At 32.6% G+C, this 24,004-nt stretch overlaps 1 protein-coding gene across 1 annotated transcript in view; it reads left to right on the top strand.

The window, feature by feature from the left end:
* Positions 1 to 24,004, top strand: part of 5-HT1 (serotonin receptor) — a 118,941-nt gene that overhangs the window by 71,737 nt on the left and 23,200 nt on the right. Inside the window, exons 2-3 of the mRNA XM_018538309.1 lie at positions 22,402 to 22,557; positions 22,644 to 22,807. Coding sequence (XP_018393811.1) covers positions 22,690 to 22,807 — 118 coding nt within the window. The 5' untranslated portion in view covers positions 22,402 to 22,557; positions 22,644 to 22,689. The remainder of the gene's footprint in view (positions 1 to 22,401; positions 22,558 to 22,643; positions 22,808 to 24,004) is intronic.

Genomic DNA, 24,004 nt, shown 5'->3' with positions numbered 1-24,004 from the left:
TTTTTTTTTCTCTCTCTCTCTCTCTCTCTCTCTCTCTCTCTCTCTCTCTCTCTCTCTCTCTTTGACTCTAAATGTTAGATATATTAAAACTTTATGAGAGTTAGCAACGCCATATGGCAATTTCCAGTTGGCTAATTTAAGCAATTGTAACTAATGCTTTATATTTCAATAGAGGCAATAGAAGAGCGATCTTATAGAAGTTTTCCTATCAGCTTTCATAAATGTAATCATGACGGCCGTTATAGTTAGTACCATTTAAAGTTTTAAGCATGCTAGAAAAGATCGAATTACACAAAGGATCGGGGATCGTAAATACGTGAAGCGTCTGTAATAGTTTAATCCTAGAAAAGATAGAATTACGTAGGCAAGACGATCATAAATACTTTCACATTTTCCTATTATACTTTGATACAAAAGAATATAATGCATGTCTTAAATCAAACGCTCTAATTCACTGAAAATTGAAGTAAATCGTTAAAACTTCTAACTACCAGAAAATAGTTTCTTCGTGCGCGCCGTGAAGTTTTAAACACAGATTAATGCCAACGAATCTGCGCCATGAATATCAATCAGAAGATATTATCCCGTCATCAAATTACATAGTTTTCAGTGTTTATACGAATGGAAACAATGTCATGAAAAAAATTCATGTGTTAGAAAAAATATTTCTAAAGTTTTTCTTCTGTTTGTTCGATAAAAAAAGTTTTTTTTATCATATTTTTTTTAACTTAAAAATATTTGCAAACATTACGTAAAACACGTCTCTTTTTATCTTATATTATAAAATCCGTATTGTTTTTAGTTTAATTTAATATGCGTTAAAATATACACGCATAGATTTTCAAGTAGGGTTAATAGCTTTAGAGACACGTTTAAAGTTCTGTATTCGCATATTTAAGGAAATGTCGAAGTCGTATAGATTACATCAATCATGGCATGTCCGAATTAGACGCGTGTACCGATGATATTTCGTGATTATCGTATTAGATGACTATGATTAATGAGATATGATGGATCCATTTCCGGACTGCTTGATAAACTGTCGGTAGGATTTCGGACCAATTACACGCATGGATAGCCTCTGATATGTCAAAGCATCGAGAACGTGTATTACTCGATCGCCCGAAGACATTGGATTTCGGGTAAACACCTCTGCATATGTGGGTGGGTACCTCTAAGGTTACATACACGCGCGTTAGAATTAGCATATGACATGTGTGTTCTAGATTCGCGATAATGATCCGTCACATTGATTCACCTGAATAAGGGCGCTTACGCGTAAGAAACTCGCTCTCAGACTTTTAGCGAGAAATTGAAAGTGGCTGACCTATTATACGCTGCACGTTAAAGTTAAAAACTTCAACGTAAATAGTAGTCATCTAAGTACATTATAAGTTTCGAAACTATTATATTCAAGTACGCGTTCCCATCGCGGAAGAGATTCTCTTTAAAAACGTACAACATCAATTGTAGAAAAAAATTAGACGAAACGAGAACGTGGCGGAATGCGCGGAAAGTAAAATTGGAAAACTTATTGTAAGTACTTTACTAACCACAAATTGCTGCGTTTTATATTCCGGTACCAACTTATTAAAGTTTTACGATTAAAAAGTTTCTTAGAAACTGTCTTGTTTCGTCCTAGGCTAGGTATTAAGAAAAAAAGAGTTATTCGCGAGACGCTTGACGATTTTTATCGACAAAGATTTTTTATGGTATCGCCACGGATATTTCATTGACAATACCGAAACGGGTTTTCTAATAGTAAGATGCGATATACCGTGGTTTCGCATTACGCGATGACGAAAACCGCCTTATCGTGTTATGTTGGTTCTGCAAACGCATAATGTAACGCGGTTATGATGCCGGGAAGTGCATAAGTGCAGTCAGGTGCAACAAAGAGTATACATACGGTATGTATGTATACTTTATATTGTGTATGTTGTATATCCTTTGTCGTACACATTTGCCACCATATCGGTATACGCTTCAAGACATACTCGACGACAGTGTTTTCTCTCAATTTTCGTGACGTGTGCACACGTGAAAGCACTCGGTATATATAAGCTTGTCCAAAAAAGAGCTTAAAATAATCATACTTTATGATATATATCATTCCCTTTAACGACAGAAGAAATTATGGAGTAAAAAGTAAAATGTCACATATGCCAAAAATATATATCCAAATAGCACAATTGATCCATTTGAACTCAAAAAATATTTTCTTTCTCGATTTTTATTTCGAATTTTATTTCTTTCCCGTTTTTTTTATAAATTAGTATAATATATTCAAAATAAATTCAAAAGAATTCCTTTTTGAGTTAATAAAAGACTCCATAAAAAAATATCTTTTAAAGTATACTGAAAAAAATATTAAAATTTAGTAAACATTTGTTGAAATAGTTGTAAGTAAATATTTACTAAATATAAACATACATTTATTTGATATAAAAACTATTAATTTACTTATTATTTATTTATTCAGTAAACACTTATTTATCAAATGTTTACTTGCAATTAGTATTATTCAAAGAAATATAATATGTATTTTAGGATTCAAATTTTTTTACATTGTAAAATTCGAACTTTGCGTCACAAAATATCGGCTTGTAGGATACGTAGAAGAAAAAATAAAACCACTTTTATTATATAATTCACAAACCAAGCTATTGATTGAACTTGATCGGTTCAGCTGGTTATTGAGATTCGATAATCTCGGTTGCTCTCAACGTATATACTTAGTCTTCTGACCTTGCCGATCTCGAGAATCATGTAACATATAAAATATGCATTTGACATCCGAGACACTATCATGTCTCCTGATGTAAATATAAAGTAAGTTCACATTTCAATAAAAGTATTAGAAATTTCGTTCAAATTGTCAGAACAATAGGAACTAGTCAGAACAGTAGGAACTAACAGAAAGAAAAACTCACATAGGTAGATATAATTTTTAAATGTTTCGAAGTTAAACAACAAAACTAAATTCCATTAATTGAAACGAGTTTGAAACTGATATTCTCAGCAACTTTCTTTAAGAGAAAGATTAGCAATCAGAGTTGGATATTCAGAGGGGAAACTTACAAGTGGAATTAAATGCACCTTCAAAGAACTAATACAAGCTACGGGAGATAAGACGCAGAATTATCTGAGCAAAAGGATTACTTCATATCTAAGATTTGTATATACACGAACAATTGCAGATTGTGCAACGACGTGCGAAATAGTAGCGCTTATCTATTCCAAAACTGTACTATATGCAATACGAAAGAGAAAGAGAGATCCTTTTAATCCTATAAATAATGCCTTATAGCTCCATAGAAAGGGGATATGACATCCTCTGCTACAATAAAATTTTAGTCTTATCGAGCTTTAGACAATGCTGTTACTTTTGAAAATTACATTGTCATGATGATTTGCACTCGCGAAACAGTTATTTTTATCTTGACTTCCTTGACGGAACAATATCTCTTCTTCTTCACCGCGCGTTCTCACATTTATCTCGATCACAGTTCCGCGACTTGGTCGCGGTGGTGAATTTGTACTGTCGAATACCATTCTCTCGACGACGAAGCGTTCAAGCTGTCCGAGACGTTATTAATCGCTATATCGTTTTAACCACATCCAAGTAGAAAATTGGATTTCGTCGGCAGACGCGCGTGCGATACATGTCGTTCGCACGCACATCTTGATAAATTGTCATAAACTTCGTCATAGTTGTTGTATGTCACCAAACCTGCCACAATATATACGTGTACATTTATAATAATTTCACTCTACATAACATTCATGGTCGACGTGATAACACCGAAAATATCGTCCGATATTAACCTGTGTTAAAGCGGAATGCATATCGATAAGCAATAAGGGTTGATGCACAAAATATTATTTATTATAATACTAATTCAATCATATAAATAGTTTGCTATAAAATCTTAAATGTATGTACGAGAAAATGTGTTTACATAAACGATATATTTAATCCTCTGCCGGTTTAAAGGCACCATCGATATTTTAATTGTAAACTGTAAACTTTCCAGTAGATAAATTTAAATCCGTAAAACAATAAACCGATTTTGATAGTAAAAATTCGTTAAAGCTTTAACAAATATATCGGAATTTTTCGACGTTTTATATAAAACGGAACAATAAAAAAATTGTTTCTCGAAAACACTTCTAATGATAACGCAAGAGTTGAAAATTCCATGTGTTGCGGAGGATTAGATAAGAATATATATTTGTTATCTTTTTTAAAGTAAAGATAAAATGTACATAGACTTCCTCTCTCTCATTAATTAAAAGAAAAACTTTCTTTTTAATGCAAACTTTGCTTAGTATTTTTCTCATACGTACTTTACGAACACCGTATAGAAGTTTGAGATATAGTCGAGCACTTTCCACTTGCTTTTATTGCAACGAGAGGGAATGTTCGGCCGTAAGATGCAAGAAGAGAAGGAGATAGAATGAAGGAAAAACGGTTAATGTGATGTACAGTCCATGAAAAAGCGGGAGAAAGCCGAGAGGATTCTCGCACAAATGACGATGGCGTTTCACTTGCCGCAAAACAATAGTGGTAATATCGCGTACAATAATAGTTCAAGAAAATTACAATGGGCCGGCAGCTCTGACTCTTGCTAATATTAAATGATAATAATTTACGTGTGCTGATTAAAATAATTTATTAATAAACATGTAATAATAATGAATAAGTGATGAGTAATTGTATAATAGAAAACTTTTGTCACACATGAATTATTATTTAATTTTGTATCATTATTATCATATATGTTTTGTGTTTATGAAATTCCGTACTTATACAATTTTAATATACAAAATATATTTCATCACATATAAAATTTAAACTTACTATATTAGAAAGTTGTATCCTACTTTGTATACAATTTGCAAGATTTTAACACTGGCAAATAATTGCAATCGCTGCGCGTTTGCAATATTTTTAAACCATTGGATATATCTTCCTTTTATTTCTCCATTTCAGTCCGTGATAAAACGGATATTCGGTAGTTTTAAAACACCCTTAGTAATAAAACAAACATTGAGTGCGAGAAACTGTATTATCCCGTTTTACGTGTTCTTGCGGTTGATTCAACAACGACAGATCTTGCGAAAAGTCAGTTTTTATTGCCCTTTCCGCGTATCTTGGAGGAAAATTACGTTCTAGTAGATACAGTCCGTCTACGTCAGATGCAGCATCCAGCGTTTCAAAGTGAGATTCAAACGCCCAGCGAGCTTCTTAGTATGTATTCCTGCACGAACTCATCGTCCAATACCCACTCAACTTTCTTTTACATCACGGTAGTATAATTTCCTTGTGTATATATTATATTACCATCTCGGATAGAAGCTCCACTTCTGTTTCCCAAGCGATTATTCCGCTATCGACAAGTCACTATGTCGTAAATAGGATACCTCGAAGAAAGATAATCTCAATCATAAATAACACAAACATTTAAATCGCTGATCTATACATGATATAGAAAGTTTGGAAATTTTGCCTTTAAATGATATATGCTTTAAATATTGATAGTTCGCGCGATTTTATACGTATGAGATATTTTACGTTTCTCTTTGCAGCATTTCATACTACACGCTTCGTCATACGATCGTAATAATAATAACGCTAATGAAGAGAAAGCTTAACTGTATGAAATGCAAAATGACATGTAAATGATTCGTTACATGTAAACGTTGCTGATCCAGATTTGGCTGAGTCATGTTCAACATGAGCAGCATCACTACTAGACGCACACATACTATATTTACCGAGCCTGCCCGTACAATAGAAGGACCCTAATTAAGATTAGACGGCTGATACGTTGATAGAATACATTGAATCGTGTACATATCTTGTAATAGCAACAATGTTAGCAAGACTTTATTAAATTGTACGTAAAAATAAAAATGTAAAAGTCGTCTTATATACATGTTATAAGTAAAAAAACCGCAACCTTTATATGTATATAAAATGATAATAATTAATATAACCAAGGTAAATTAGAAAATACGTAATATATTATTTTCGTATATTATTAGAATTCTTTATTTTTTTAAATTTTGTGAACTTGTTTCTTAGATTGGAGACTATCACATTTAATTTTCACTTTCAACATACTAAAGACAAGCCTTTGCTATAAACTGCACAAACAAATATAATGTATTTGCTAGAGGCAATTTAGATTAATGCTCTTGATTAAATGGTCCGGATTAGATGGACAGCGTTGTAGATATGACAGACGAGCTGCGATTGCATCTGATAGGAACACATAGTAACCACCTGCCGAGCGTTTAACTCTCATTTCGAAATACCGCTGCATATCATCTTGGCATGCTGCGTGCGCGCAATCCCGTACTAACAAGTAGAGCATTTAAGGTTGTATATCATCATACAATCATGTTACTGTCGTGTGCATTTCGAGCTAACCTTATGGTTTTTATTATTTGATATCTACTTTGCAACACATGAATTATTTAAGCATAATAAAAGACTCCGGGGAATATAAATCATAAATGCTAATCAGAACCAACATTAAGTGCGAATTCAAATTCTTTATTAAATAACAAATTAATTAAATTGTTTATAATTATTTTTTTATAACAGTGTTGACTCTAATTGGCATTTGTACTTTTTTTTGTAACATATAAATTATTTGTTTGCGAAGCTGATTAAATATCTGAACATTGTCTCATATTGCAGAAAATTATGCTGATAAATTATGCAAAATAATAAAACTTCAAAAAAAATATGCGTTTATTTTAATTAAAAATTGTAATCTCACTACCAAGATAGAATTGTGCAATGCAAAATTATAATATATATTTCTACAGTATTTTTAATAACACAAGAAAAGACAATAATATTTTGTTTGAAAATGAATAAACATTATCGCACAATAAACATTATAAACAAACAGGTGAAAATCAAGTGAGGAAAACTGAGAAAAAACAAAGGTTAAAAATCGTGGTGGAACTCGAGTAGGTAGCTGTCTGAAAATCGCAATCATGCTTGTGTGACGACGAATGCGCAGAATTTTAATCCTCGTCGCGCTGATATGGCGCGTCGTGTTGACGTAAAAAATATTCGTGATCGACTGGTCATACAGGGCCGTTACAATAACGCTTGATGTTACGTCAATAACAATCTAGGTCACGCTGGAAGATTTCGCTTATTCGTAAAAAGTGGATTGAAGTTTTACAATTTCACGTAGAAGTTGTAGCAAATCTACGAGGGCAATTTCCGATAAACTGACATCACCAAATTCTAAACCTTGAAATCGCTTTTCTCGTCAGTGGCGGACGTCAAACGAGTACTTTTATTACTTTTGACTTTATTGTAACAATATTATTATATATACATGTTTTGTGTATCATAAATTGACATATCACAAATTGAAAAGTTTTAATTTTTGCTTTGCATATTAAAATCTCTTGTATCTCTCTCGCGTATAAAGATTTCTTAGTTTCCATTCTATTAATCCTTTTATGTTTCATTTTATCTTTCCGTGTAACAAATAAAATTCGTAGGAAATCGATTCGATATAACATTCGGATGTATATTTTTTTAAATCAAGAACAGGTAACAGATGCAGCCTTTAAAGGTCAGTCAAGCGTAACCTGAGCAGTATACGTCAGTTTTCGCCAATAAATGTAGACTCCTGTCAGTGCGGATAATTAATATTGATGCAGATTTGGTTATCCCGAATTCAATAGCCCACGTTCGATTCAGTTCACGCCTTATATTGTGTTCGGTTGGTGAGGGAAAAAGACTAAACAAGAGAACGTAACGGACGGATGAAACGGACGCTATCGCTTTGTCTGACGCGCAATGTCTTTTACTACTTGAATAGCGCCGTACGGTTGAAGAGCCAACGAGAGAGTCGCGAATTAAATTCACATTCAAATATCTCTGAAATTCGTGCAACGACAAGATTTTGTCCTTGCGGATATTATTAGTTTCGTCACATAGTGTCCCATCTTAAATGAACTTCGTAAAAGATACACCTGGGTACTGCGAAAACTGTGTTCTATCCGCGAGAATCCTGATAGAGTTCGCCATCCAATTTCTACGTCATATGCCTAGACAAGGTCGGATCTACATGTCCCGTCGGATTTAATTTAAAGTTTGTACGTTTTATTTCGCCGTTTGCGATGAGGTTCTTACGCACGAATGAAACTTTTAACATTTACCTTGGGCAAACGACGCGCCGGAAGTTTGACTCGCAAACAGAGAACCCTCGGTGTCGGGCCTAGAAGGTCGGTTGGCAAAGTTTCTCCTCGCGGGTGTCACTTGTTCACATTACGCGACTTTCGCGAGCGAATCCTTCGAGCGTACCGGTTGCAATTTCCCCTTTTAATATTACGACGATACGCGACACGCGATACACATGGACGGTACGCTCTTTACATTCCTCACGTCACGCGCAAGTATACAGATACAGGCAATATCGGTGCTTTCCATTCTTTCACTGTGTTTCTTTTTTTTTCCTTGCCACTTCCTTCTTCTCTAACTTTCAAAATTTTTCCACTCCTTTTCAAAAGCAGCGAAAACTTTTAATTTACTTAATTGTTCTTTTTTATTATCTACTTCATGTATAATACAATACATTGAAACTTTATAAAATAATGTTTTGCTTCCTTTTAATTCTTTTTATTCACTTCATTTTCTCTGTGCGTTAATTTCCTAAAACTTTACCTTTCGGAACTATAAAAAAAATGGAGAATGTCTTATTTTGCAGAAAGGAATGTGGCAATTAGATTGGCACGTTACGGAAAGATGCTTTGCTCTTACCGCGGTGCTTCATAACTGACATGAAATTCGGATGTTGTAGCTATTTCACTGCATCTCTATAATCTTCGAACACGACTACCCCGGAATTGCATTTACCAATATCTCGCAATGTCCGCGAGCGGTCCAAACCCGACGATATTCGCTTTAGACGCGTTCAAATGATAAGAAACAATGTAGAACAATAGCAATGCACGGTCCAAAGTCTAAGAGGCTCGTACTATATTGGAGTAACATTCACAGCGCAGAATAGAATATAGAATACGTACGTAGGTCTTCCGCTTCCTCGCAGGAAGAAATACATATTTTTCATCCCATTGTGCTGGGCCTTCGTAAATTTTTCGCACAATAACTAATATTTATTTTATGTCATCCCATCGATTTATACAGTTTGATCGAATAATTCCGAGCCCCACTATTGAGAGAATTCGCTTAAATTAGTGTATCTCGAAATATAAATTGCATTAATTACCATAGTACACCGTACGCCGATTCTCTTTGCAAAAATAATCATACGAACAACGATGAATGTTGCTAAGATATAAACCCAATTGTATTAAATCGACTGATTTTAAATAATATATTCCTTCGATGTAAAAAAATATTTAAAAAATAAAAATTATAATTTGACAACATAGAATAGTTTCGCTGAAATATTTTAAAATTTAGCTGGATGCAGATATGAAAATAATTTTACTAGACCATCAAAATAATTATGTAGGACACTTAAGCCGGTTGCTAGAATGTCATAACTTTTTGCATTGCTCATTATGCTTGAACGTCATATATAATAATTACGAGTCCAAAAATTATTTTCAGATCTGCATTTAGCTAAATTTTTAGATTCATTAGTAAAATCCTTCTTTATATAATGTAATAAAATATTATATAATGTTTTTACTTATATACTATATAACATAGTAATATTATAATGTAATATAATAATATCATTGACGTGTTAAATTAAATAAAATATTTTCGTGTCATTGAGCAAACCATATTATCTTAAACTAATATTAGGAGGAATTCATACAAGTTCGGAACTCGAGTAAATTTTAAAAGGAAAAATGAAATGACAGTTTTCGTCACTGTGCAATTATTTGTCGTAAAAAAAGCGATTATATCATACCTCCTGAAATGGGATTCACCACCCATCGCACTAAATCACTGCCAGCGCTCATAATTATTCTCGGTTGTCCCAAATTGACCTGGTACCTGTTGACCCTCGAAGATGATTTGCATCAACTTTATGCATATCTATTCCCAAACCAAGTCCACGACGAAACGTGGGCAGGTATTTGGGTCACGACAAAGTAAATGGGCAAATACTAGAAAAAAATGTTGAAACCAGTAGCATTTGGAATTATTCAGGAGAGGGGAAGGGACCCTTCAATTCTCTAGCAAATATTCTACGCTTGATTTAAAAACGAAGGATTCGCTCGTTCTCGCAAAAAAAACCTGCAAATCTCTTCTTTCTTCTCTCAAGGACGACGATTTATGACTCAAATTATTCCCAACGTATTTCGTACCTCGCCTACAATGCTTTTATACATGATGGAAATATACATGATAGAAATATGTATTTTCAAATAAAAAAAGTAATTTTATAATTAAAAAAAATTTTTTGAAGAAATAAAAGTAGACAATATATACATATCATTAAATATAGATAATTAAAAACAGATGTATTTAAAAAAAAACATGGTTTTATGTGACTAATAAATAACAATTGCAAAAATATATTTATATATAAAGGCGTAGTCAATATATTATATGATTTGCACTCTACTGATAAAGTTTAAAAAATAATAAATGTGGTTTCGAGAATAAATAAAAAAAAAACGAATTACTAATGTAAACATTATTAGTAGTGCGTAGCAATAACATTTTATAAAGATTAGACGCTTTGGAAGAATTTATACGCAGCATCGATTCACATTGATGAAGTTTAACTTACTGCTAGTACTGAATGCGTTTATAACAAGAACCTGCCTTCTTCAATCTGGCTTATGTACGTCCCGATAAATGTCTAGTTACATGATTTAACAGCAAAGTTTAGAGCCTTGCGCGAACCTAGCTAAATTAGCGGCATGTATAATATATCAAATCGCATAGACATACGAGATTAATTTTAACCTACTCGCGGACTCTGCTAAGTTCAGGATCAGCACGGGCTTAAACTTGATCCCTGTTAAACGTACATTGCAAAATCAGGTGTGATGCAAGACTAAAATTGGCATCATTCGAAGTAAATTCATTGTGATCTATAGTGTAATAATATTATTTCACAGACTTTCGTCGGTAATCTCTCGATAACCACTCCGCGGGTATCTAAAATATCCAATTAACTCTTGCAAACTAGGGCATAATTCTTCAACGCGCTGTCTTAATTAACTAATAAATACACTTAATTATGAAATTATATTTGCCTGTATCGTGTAACAGCGCAATGTGTCAAATAACATCAAGCTGACATAAGGCTTGTTATTCAAATAAAAATAGTTTTGAAAGACAAATGCATGATCACACCGAAGAAGGATGTTTATTTCAACTGTAAGGGATCGTGGGAACGGTTGTTACTGTGAAATATGTAAAATATCGCACAACGATAAAATATCCGTACATGAAAAGTAACGTTCAGGGCTATGGGTCCTATGCAACTGCTCGATCTATCTGCTAGACTTTTTCGGAGAAACGTTGGGCGCTGTATTTGACGCGAATGATTTAAACGCAAAGTTAACAGAGCAGAATTTACGATCGCGCAACATCCTATCCATATGGTCGATCAATCTTTAACCGTGTTCATCTCTCCTTCCCAAAATTTATAATGGACACGAAGGGAAACCAGGCGATATTTTTCGATCGATCCAGTTGTTGCTTCCATATGCAAAGAGGTGTATACGGTGGTGTTTTACGTTTTTAAAGTAATCTTGTAAATTTTGCAATCTCGTGTTTTTTAAATTTTACGCGCAACGTCGATTTATTAAAATTAATTTTGACAACGTGCATCAAATACGATAGCGACTAAACTCAAAGTGTATCAATAAATCTTGAACTTCACAACTTTGCGCAGCAATCCATCGCGAACTGTTACACGCGTATATAGATAATTTTCTGACTATATGACGTAACGTATCACTTAAGTTTTATAGAACTAAGGAAAGAAACTCGCACAACATACGTGATCGATCTCAAGCTTCGACACTTCGACTCATTTCAAAAAGTAGAGTACTCCAGAGAGAGAGAGAGAGAGAGAGAGAGAGGAATTGAAAATAAATGAACGTAAACGGTGATGAAAACACCGCGCACATTTGAGGACACGGTGCTGCAATTTGACGGTGAGTTAATGTATTCCATGAATAAGATATAACAAATTCGTTTACTACTTTACTCGAAATAAACCGGGACACGTGACGACGCATATGAGTTGCGTCATTCCTTTTCTCGTTATTTTCTTCGCTAAAATGTTTGCACACCTCGCCGCTTCCACATAGTTGGAAGATTTAATATTCTATATGCATCGCGTATGCATGTATACGTGTAAGAGAGACTAGAACCGTCGTCGCTGCCGCAAAATGTATAATGTTAATTATCACGTCAAAGGGAAGAAAAGCGCGAGTTTAATTACGATGGAATATTTTACTTGGCGTATATATCTTAGTTGTCTGCGCTAATTATGTGCCAGCTTTGTAAACAGATCTCTAAACAGATATCATTAAAAGAAAAAGAATCGCTCGGTTGTGCATTCACGATCGCATTATAAGTGTGCCACTCACGAAACCGACCGCGTAACGATCGCTCGTGTTCGCCGCTTTCACGATGAATAGAGATGCACTCGTATGCAACGTGCACGGTTTAACTCTTTTGCGACCGAGCACTTGCCGCAGTACGGGCTGTTTAATTTCACCGTATCTCCATGCTCTGATTGAGCCCTTTTACCGTCCGGCACAAAAGCAAAAGCCAGTGGCATTGGAGTACCACCTATTCTTATCCAAGATGCAATGCTAATGAATTTCTTGTGTTAAGTGAGAGATAGTTAAAATATTCTCTGGTTTATATTCCTATTTATGAAATAGCCGAAAAGATTAATCGGCATTTATGGAAAAGATCTGTATATTTTAGAAAAATAGTTTGCATGCACTTGCAAAATTTTATGCATATACTAATTTCTTTACTAATTTAAGATAAGTATAAAAAATTAATTATTAGAAAAGATATATAAGAAAAGAATGTACATTCAAATAATAGTAATATTTATCTAGCGGATTGTAGAGTTAGCTATTAATTACAAGATACGAATGGATATGTAAGAGAATAAATTGTAAAAGCTATAAAGTAATAAATATATTCTGTATTACTAATCTTCACTATTTATGTGTAAATAAAAAGACGAGAATCGTACATCGAAAAAGTCTTATTCCAACGCACGTGGAATATTTCGTAATACTTTTCGCCGCATTCTTTTCGTAATATGCTGAACTCTAATAAAAATTTTCATATCTGAACGGAATGGTCGTTCGGTACCGACCAATTTCTTTCATGATATTTGCAATCAGGAATTCCACTTAAGTTATGCGATGGACTTATTCCACCAGATATGTGCTAGGAAAATATCTTTGAAAATGCACAGGCCTTGAAAGTATACGCATAGTACATAAACCTTTGGCGAACACTAACGAGACGTTTCTAGTTTTACGACCATCTTTATCCTCCGCGTTCTGATAAAGCTTTGTTATATCTAGTAGAACGTTATAAGATTGAACTCTAAATCCTAATAAAAATTGTATTCTTTTACTCTTTTTGGGTACCTATATCAATTGTATTTTATATGAAATAATACCTGATTGCGCACAAATAATGTTTTAAAAGCCAATTTAATATTTAATAGCTCAGATTAACGTAAAATTTTACATTCATTAAGGCTTTCCGTTTGATTGGATTACAATCAAACAGAAATGCATTATTGTTATTTGTAAAATACCTTTTCGTAATGTTCAATAACACAATATTCAAAATTTTCTACGAATTTGTGAAGATGCATTAGAGTAAATTTAACAGTAAGATAAGTGCATGCACTTCTTGACTGTTGTTTCCGTAGTTGTCGAAGTAGAGACTATCTCAGAGACTTGCAATGGCTAAACTTGCTTATAAAATAGAACACTTTAGAGATATGTACATTCGCAGGAGGAAAAAGAGGTATACGTTCAGAATGGAACATTACATAAATGTTCGTAATATACATTAATATTTTAAATCAACGGGTTTACCCCCTTCCGGGAATACCAAGAAAGTGGATGTAAGCCAAGTAGACGAAGGTGGAACATTACAATAATGCCGAAAGTTGTAGCGACGTGCATTATTGCGATACCGACGCAGCAGCACTCCCTTGGGCGGCATATTCGCCATTGCAATAATGTATGACGACACGCCTTTGAACATCGAAACGAGCCTTTGAAATTTACAGTGCAAATTCCAACATCTCGCGCCGCATTATTGCAAATGTCGAATATCATTCCCGACGGAATATAGTATCAAAGTGCAGTAATATATTAGAATCTTGGAACCCTTCTTGGAGTCCTTCATGACTAAGATGTATACGATTGCATCCTAACAAAAGCAATTACTTATTGTATTTGCTCAAGAATTAAAAAGAACATATAGATATTTTTTATGAAACTTCTATGTAAAAAACAATATCTTTCTCTCTTTTTCTTTCTCTCTTTCTAGTCATTCAAAAACATTCGAAAATATTTATGTAAAAAGTGAAATATATTTTGGTCTATATTTACACCTCACTTTCAATAAATGCGCGCATAAAATGTGAATATGGACTTTTGAATCTTTTATATCTCACGTAGGTATCTCTACCTTTTGTTTCAATATAATATTTAATATTTCGAATTTGTTAAATTGGAGTCACGAATTATACTTAACTACATAAAAGAAAAATTTAATTTAAATGTGCTTTTTCTAATTTTCATTAATTTTCATATTTTCAATAAATTTGATGTATTTAATTGCATTATTTTGTCAAAAGCAAAAACAATATTTATTTGTTCTATTTTGTTTAAAAAATAACTTAAAAAAACACTTTTTCTAACGAATGCAATTTACTTACTTAAAATATTATTGAACACATTTCATTCGTAACGCTATAAATTTTACAATTTCTGTTGCAATTATCTATTAAAATATCTATCCATATGTAAGTTAAAGTCTCTTAAATTCTATTTCTATAATATATGTATATATACAAATGTTAAGATTTCAATTTTTCTTGAAATAAAAAATATTTGTTACCTATTTATATACGTATTTTTTTTTAATTAAGGTTAATTTCTGTAACAAAATTATATCTTCAGTATTCCTGTTTTCTAACACAATTTATGAAACATAATATGGAAAATTATTATTCATTTTAATCTTTATGATATTGCTGGCGTAATTAAGGACCGATATGTTTGCATTAAAACTGTTATAAAAATATCCCTAACACAAGAATAAAATCGATGCAAATTTATATGGACCATGAAAATTTGTTGGGATAAGCTAAAGTTGTTTCACGCGTTATTAATTAATTTTACGGAAGAGGTTCTTCGTGAATATAGCATAAAACTCTGCACTTTACATTATCACCAAGTGAAACCTGCCAACCCTGTGACACATTAACGCCTTCTGCACCACACTCGGCTTCGAAACTACAGGAATATTAATCAATTTTCTAAACTAAAGGCAATTCTCTCGCGTGAACGAGTAAACGTCAGTTTTTAAGAGCATAATGTAATAATCCCCAACAGATATTCTGCATTCCCCGAGATGTCTTGTTTCCGTACAATTCACTGTTTCTCTTGGGAAACCATGATGTATCGGTTTACTCGACGTAAAGTCGTTTGTGTAGAACGTAAATCGCAAGAATCGTTCGCGTATATTTCTCCGCTTCTGACGTCATAATCCAAGATGGCTGGCCTAGGTGTATTGCCGACCCTTAATCTCGTAACTCGTACAACAGTGCGAGATCGAAGAATTCGAAGTAGCAGTAACGGGACGACTAAATGAAAATAAATGACTCTACAGCTGATATAAAATGATATAAAAGCGATAATTCAACACACACACAAACGAGTCACTTTATTTAAACGATCCGACAAAATCATACTAATATAATTTCATGAATGAAGATGTTTTTATAATATTTATGTCACAGCTATATTACTTGTCTTGTTACAATTGTTACAATTAAAGTAATCAATATTATTTTGTTTAATGTAATAATCTCCACAATAGTAAAAATTTTATATTTTTAATAAATTAAAAAGCGTTTGAAAGTAGATGAATGATACTTAAAATTTCCGATGTGCAAAATAATCTTTTTTTTTCAAAAATTGTGTTTTAAATGTAATATGTTTAGTTTATACAAGAAGAGCGAAAAATATACATCCATTTCATCATTTGTCACAAGCTAGTTTGCTCAACATCGCAAATGAGTCGACAAATATTATGATTTATTGACAAATAGTAGTTTGCGAATTAGGTACATAATTACCGATTTGATTACAAATACAAACAGGAGAGTATATTAGCATTATTGTTAGCTTGCAAATTACTACGATTGAAATTTTTCAAGCGATAGTAATCGAGATTGATAGGAGTTTAATAATGCATCAGAGCGGCGTTAATCAAAAATGCAATAAAAAATAACGAAAAGGAATTTGTTGAAAAAAAAAGCGTGTTATCAATTATTTTTTCAAAAATTACACGTTCAGTTTTTGATTAAATTTTAATATTCCATATCACAGTTAAATTAATTTTCAAATTATTTTTATATGACAGTACAAAAATGCTGAAAATTAATGAAAGTGTTGACACGGCATTTTTTTATTTCTTTAATATAACAAGTGCAATCCAAATATACTGACATATAATTAACGAATGTATGCAACATCAATAATTTAATTAATTTAATGATACTTAAATAATATTATTCGTTATTCTTCAAAAATCTTATTTTGTAGTATAATAAAACAAAAAATAAACTTTGAATACAAAAAGGTACCTACATCTACATTCAATCTTTAATCAATGGATTAATTAATATTTATTACTATTATCCGATAATATTTTAGTAACGTATCGACAGGATTCTCATATGTAATCACCAAACTCCCAGCAAAAAACTAATATGTATAAAGAAACAATTGAAGCTTGTCTCGGATGAATGTCGAGCAGCGATAACAAGATTAACGCCTATGCTGGTATATAGCTATCAAACACAAACGGTCGTCAATGGGCGGAAATTTAGCAATATTGGGGATCGTTGTACACAAGTGTCAGTCGCGTCGGCGATGCATCCACCCTTGTCTGTCGGTTTTGATTGAAACGACAACATCTCTCTTTTAGACGCGTATCGCTCTCGCACTTGCGTATGCTTACAATTTGGTTGCATCCAAATATTGAATCCCTGTATCAAATATACAGCTGCAATTCGTAGTTACGAGTTTTTCGCGCTTGTCGGTTTGTCAAGCTTATACGATTTCGTTATCACGTTCCACTTAAAAACCGTACATAATTTATAAAATTTGTAGATAATTAATCTCGTTCTCTCTTCTTTTTTTTTACGTAATCTTGTAAGCCGCATACTTTTGGCATATTTCAATATTAGGACAGAGAAATTTTTTAAATTATGGAAGAAGTAATGCGCAGAATGCACACTACTATACTCGGTCATCCTGACTATGTAAAGTCTATTTTCCTTTTTTTTCTCATCGATTTATTTTTCAATTTTTTCCCTATTATTTCATTTTTCTCGCCTATTTTTATCGTTCAAACAACTATATCGTTTTAGCACTCGAAAATCGATGACGCTACAACGAAATTTCTCCCGGATTTGCGGATAAGTTTAAAGTTGCCCCCGTCGCACACTTCATATATATCGGGCGTAACGCGTGGACCTAATCTTTTGATCCTATAAGCACGGTTCAGCGTGAAATCCTTGGAAGCTGAAGAAGTTAGTTACATGGGACTAATGGAACGCAGTAGGAGCTCTGGATAATGGACGACGGTATGGCATCGTAAATAGTGGGTGCACTTCACTTTACAAGGAAATCTAGTTTTATTTTTGAACTTCGCGTCAGATCTTCTAATGGAAAACAAAAAAAGTATGTAAGGAATACAGAACAGCGAAAATTTACGAGTAATATTCAGAGATTTATGACTTATTAGAACTTGATTCCCTGCTAAATATTGTATATACATTCCGCGGTTATTGCATCGTGTATATCTGAAGAATAAATCATAAAATTATTACAAATGCAAATAATATAATCAAAAAGAAATAATATCGATTATTTTTAGAATAATAGAATATTTATTACAGAGTATTAAAATATTTATCTCTCTCTCTCTCAATTGTATATATTTTTCTTAATTGTTGGATAAATTTCGTTGTAATTCAAGCACCTAGAGAGGTATATTTTACTTCCCTTTATGCATATTTATTTTATTTTATTAAAAAATAACAAGCATTATAGATTCTGAATATATTAAGACCCCTTTGAACTGTCACAAACACAGTTTCAGAAAAAACTCACCGCTCACTTTTTATCAGTGTGACTGGTCATAAACTTTAAAGCTACGTAAACCTTTTTACTTCTTCGAGGAGAGATCAGTCCCTCGTTAACGCGCTTTTTTCCTAGGGAAAGCCAGGAAAAGAAGACGGACTATGACGAAGACATCTTTGTCGACGAAATTCGGCCGTTTTTGAAAGCAAACGATTGTGAATTTCGAGGATCTCTACTACTGGCAGTTCGCGATTTAATCGCGTAACAGTTTGCTCGGCTCTTCTTTCCCCAGAAATAGATTTCCGACGTGTCGATTCTCCCTCGTTCCTCCTCCTCCTACTCTATCTTGGATGCTTTCCCCTCCTCCATTTTCCACTAACGGCGGGGAATTTATGGAGTTTCGAGCACGACCAAGAGCGCAGTTTTCTGCTCGTGATAAATGCATCCGCTATTGTGAAATGTATATACACGCGCCTCTCGCAGAGGCTGCTACGTGCGCCTGCACTTTCAATTTTGAATTGGCTCAAATACGGCGAGATTTGGTCGCTTTTGGTCCCCACGTATAAATGGCCGGCACAAATATTCGCACAATTTCAGCCTATAGCAAATAACATCTATTATAACGCGCAACTGATTGTAATTCATCGAGCAAATGTTCCTTGCACGATTTGTAGTTTTTAATAAAACCGTACGGTTAATTAATGGAGTGATTTGAAAAAAATCGCCCATTAATCCGTCAAAAATAAAAGTTTATAACATTATTAGAAGAAATTTTATTTGTTGCTGTCATCGTGTTTCTCTATAATTATTATAAAAAGATTATTTTACATTTATCTGTTATTAATTGTAAATTATAAATAAATTATTCGCGTGAGACAAAATTAATGTATATTTTGAGAAGTTGTATTAACAATTTAAAAATCAATTCTTAAAGCATCTATAAATGTTCCTTCTCCTATCAAGATTTCCTTTTAAGTGTGATAAATATTTTTATATTAATAGCATTTAAAAATAGATTACGTTTGCCCTTTTTATAAAGTAAGAATTTATTTTTCATTTTTTTCACATTTTCTAAATCCATTCGCATTTTAGCGGTTTTTTTTTATTAAAATATATAAATTGCTTTATACAACAGAACAAAAGTCTATTTTCCATTATTGAAGTTCGAATTAATTTTTCCTTCTCTTTCTCTTTGAATAAATAAAATATTTGATTGCGAAACAATGTTCCTACGAGACGCGCGAATTTCCCGTAATACTCAAAATAGTTTTTTCTCCTATCGGCTATTACAGAGACATTTTCATGTCATTGTGAGAGAAGACGATTTTATAGAGGCTGTAAAATGCAATTTTTATATCCTGCTGAGATGTGAATCGCCAAGTAAACGAAATTTCAAGAGTTACTTTGCTGACGCGCTTATTACGTCCCCTACCGATAAATTGTGTCCGTATCCATTATTATAGTACACAAAATTTATTAAATTTATGACAGTATATGATACAAAGGATTAATCCTTAGTACACACAATGGATCATTCATATCCTATATATACATCTTTTTTCTTGAAATATTAGGAGTATCTGGTTAAATAATAGTTCTATGTTTTCGTTTTTTTAAATAAATATATCACCTTACAAATATTTTTAAAGATAAAATAAAGTATATATTATATTAATATTATTAAGAAACACTTGTAATTTTTGTATATTTGTAAAGTAATGAAACTTAACCTATAGTCAGACAACATCATGTATATATTAAAGAATAAAAAAATCATCGTGTGTATCTCTCTCAAGAGTTAAAATATATATAGTATATCTACGAATCAAATGCTCTGCTTTATATAGAATATTTTTACTTTTTTATTTTTTCTATTTATTTACAATTGCCAATAAAATTTTAACTTTAACGATACTGGAATATTGAAACTCATTGTTTGTTACGGCGATGATTGACATACAATAACAAAAGAAAATAAACGCCTTCTCTCAAGCTGAGAGTAACCAGTGATCGATACCAAATACGATTTACGAAGCTCTCGTTACGTGCCGACAAATCGATATTCGCGCATGGTTCAGTTTAAGTTAAAAACGCAACACGGCATCTACGAAAGTCCGTTTGATTGGCTTTTATTCTTCAGTTGTACAGAAGCACTCGTTTTTCCTATACCCTTTGAAGTTTTCATGAACAGACATCACGCTTTTGCGCCCTGCGGGACTTTTTCTTGAAGCGACGCTGTTAGAAAGTTGGGAGATACTTCTCTATAGTGAAAGAGAACGATTGTTTTTCGGTTCCCTACCGGACGGGCATCGAAAAATGGTGATGAGGAAGAGAGCCGTGCTCAGAGAGGGCGGGACACTTTTTCGTTGCTAGCAGGGAATACGTGGGATTTGCGTCATGTGGTGGGAATAAAACTTTTAGTTCTTGGCAGTCGGCCGCGCGCGCAAAAAGCCATTGTGACAACAATCACTATATAAGACAAATTTTTCGTATTGCTGCAAGAAAAATGTTGACTTCCCTCGTGAAAATATATTTAGTCTCTTATATATTTCCGTATATATGATTAATGTTGCAGGGTATAGCAACAAGAAACATTCACGTACATGAAAAGTTTTACATTTTTAAAAGTGCTTTGATAAATTGTTAGAATGTCGAAAAAGAAAACTAAAAATTAAGATATGAATCAGAGAAATATAATTTATCACTTTTCTTAATAATCATACAGAAAGAACGATTTCGCTGAAATATCTAATTAGCTAATTCTGGAAATAATTTTATTGTAATAAACTAGAAGAAGAAAGCCATATTTATCGATTTATGGGGGGACTACTTACGCAGTATATAAAATTCACACAATTATAATAAGCACTGTGATCCAGCTTCGACCGTAAATGGCTTTCTTCTTCTAGTTTATTATTGTTTATCAATTGTACGGTCTTAAAAATATTCTAGCATTTGTTAATTTTATTGTGTCATCAGAATAGTTATGTAGGACATTCAAGCACAATGAGCAATGCTGCAAAAAATTTTAATATTCTAACAACACAAGCGTATATATATATATACTATATATATAATTATTTTGATAGTTCAATAAATATATTTTTAGTATTTCACTGAATGTTTAGATACTTCTGCAAAATCGTTCTTTCCACATATTAAAGTACTGAAATTATTACAAATTCGACAAGCCTTTAATTACTATTAAAATTTTCATAATGTAAATCGTGAAACTTTAAAGTAAAATTTTTAACAGAGGAATAAGATAAACTCAGTCTAATTTCATCGAAAATTCACATTCCGTTAAATCATTTGTAATTCATCGAAATAATAAAATCGCGCAACGAACTACGGAAAAACAGTGGCTCGTTACGGTGTATTGGCGCTGCTATCAAACGTGAACGCTATTCGTCTGGAAATTCAATCAGTTTAAACCAAATGGCGAGTAGGTTCCGGTGAATTCAAGTTAATGAAACGTTCCGACACTATTGGAAAATTTAATAGAGTGCATACGACCTCCTAAGGCAATCTCACGACTGGCGTTTGTTGTAAACGCATCTATTTTTCGCGCAACCCCGTGGATTCATTATCAAAGTCGATTGTGGTAGTTGCCCGTTACAATCCTGATAATTGCCGATCGATTGTTCCAATTTCATTGGTTTCGTGGGCTACCATAAATGTGACACTTCGCAGATTCTCTCGCGAAGCGTGTATAATTCTCTTGAAACTTATATTTAATACGAAACTCAATATTGCAATTATACTGTAATAGTAGACGATTGAATTTTTTTTACATTATTAATAACCTTAAAAATTATTATTTAAAAAATTAAATAATTCATAAACAAATTTAGAAAGAAAAATTTAATATTCATGAGATGGATTATTAGAACGTTAATGAAATTTCATAATAATAAGAATTTTACAATTTTTGTGTCTACTATTACATTTGTCAACAGTAAAAGTAAGTATATATATTTTTCATCAATATAAGATCTTCTATGAAACGTTTTAACGAAATATTTTTTCGTGTTGCCGTTTCAGACATACGTATACGGAAGGACTGACATCCCACAAAAAAACCTACACCTCAAAGTCCATGGAGTCTCGGAGCAGAAAATTGAGCAAAATGGGGACTATGAAAAATTCTGAAACAGAGATGGAAGTGTATGAGAGGAGTAACCGGCGCTTATCGGCCAGGTATTGACTCTGCGTCTATCAAAAACAATGAAAAAAACTTTGGACCCGTTCTAACGAAGACAGACTATGATACATTATTTAATCAGATGATAAATAGCAAATACTGAAGACGGAAAATACACTTCAACCGTGATGGAGGCTCACGTCGATCAAGCCGCAAACGCAACTGTGGAAAATCCAGTCTTCTTCGATGTACCAATCATCTTGAGAGCTATCGTGCTCTGTCTCCTCATACTCATCACCATTGTAGGTGAGTTTACTACTCTCTCTCTCTCTCTCTCTCTTCCTCCCTCTCTTTCTATCTCTCTCCTTCTCTCTCTTTCTTTCTCTCTCTCTCTTTCTTTCTTTCTCTTCTGCCCACACAACATTTACTTAGTGAAAAGAAAATTGTTATTTTTAGCCTTCAAATGGTACATTACTATAAATTCACATCACGAAATTTTCAATTTGCTAGCAGTTGTCGAAAAAGTAATTTATTTATAACGAATTTTTCATTGCAAATTAATTTTTTCATTAAATTTGAGTAACACCATTGGATTTTTCTTGAGAAAAGTTTATCCTAGAAAAGTGTGATATTTTAAAGAAATTTTTATTTCAATCCTCAAAAGAAAATTATAATTAAAAATATTAAATTCCATTTCGCACCTGTATTTCACTAGTAGATGCTCAAGGGAGGTGTACTATTTGAAGGTTAGAAACAAATATTTTATATTGAAAACTTTTTCAAATTTAATTTAACAATTAAAAAATTAATATTAATCAAAAAGAAATTAATTTATTTATTTGAATCCATATTAGTTAATTTGTAATAATTTTTAGCATTAAAAGTGCTCGCATTGGGTATGTTAAGTTAGCACTCCAACTATAGTACTCAGGAGTTCTGATTAGAGTTCCCACTTCCTTTTGACGAAACGAAGAGTTCCCTATAATTAATAACAAGAGTTCCACTCAATAAACATTTTTTTTACATTTTTTAAAAATGGGGTGCTAACTTTTTATCGAATTTCGAGGTGGAATAGTTCTGAACGGCTTAATAGCTTCAATTTGCGATTGCCTAGAGTTCCTGATATGTAAAAAAAATTTTCAAATAATAAAAAAAAAATTAAAAATTTTTGAAAAATTAATTTTTAGATACAATAGTTCTGATGATAATTTCTGCTTCTTTTTGACGATACGAAGAGTTCTTTATGATTTTTAATGACATATGCGCTTAATAATCATTTTTTAATAATTTTTTAAAAATGGCCGGGGTGCTAACTTTTTAACGAAATTCAAGGTCGCATAGTTCTGATCAGCTTAACAAAAGTATTTTGTAAATACCTAGAGTTCTTGATACATAAAAAACATTTTTGAAGAATAATAAAGTTTTTAAAAAATAGTAGAAATCTTTGAAATTTTTTTTGAGAGTACCGAATAGTTCTGAGTTGCGTTTCTTATAGTACTCGAC

This window comes from Cyphomyrmex costatus, unplaced genomic scaffold (assembly GCF_001594065.2).
Source record: "Cyphomyrmex costatus isolate MS0001 unplaced genomic scaffold, Ccosl1.0 scaffold193, whole genome shotgun sequence".
Lineage (NCBI taxonomy): Eukaryota > Metazoa > Arthropoda > Insecta > Hymenoptera > Formicidae > Cyphomyrmex > Cyphomyrmex costatus.
This window is presented reverse-complemented; position numbering and strand designations above follow the sequence as displayed.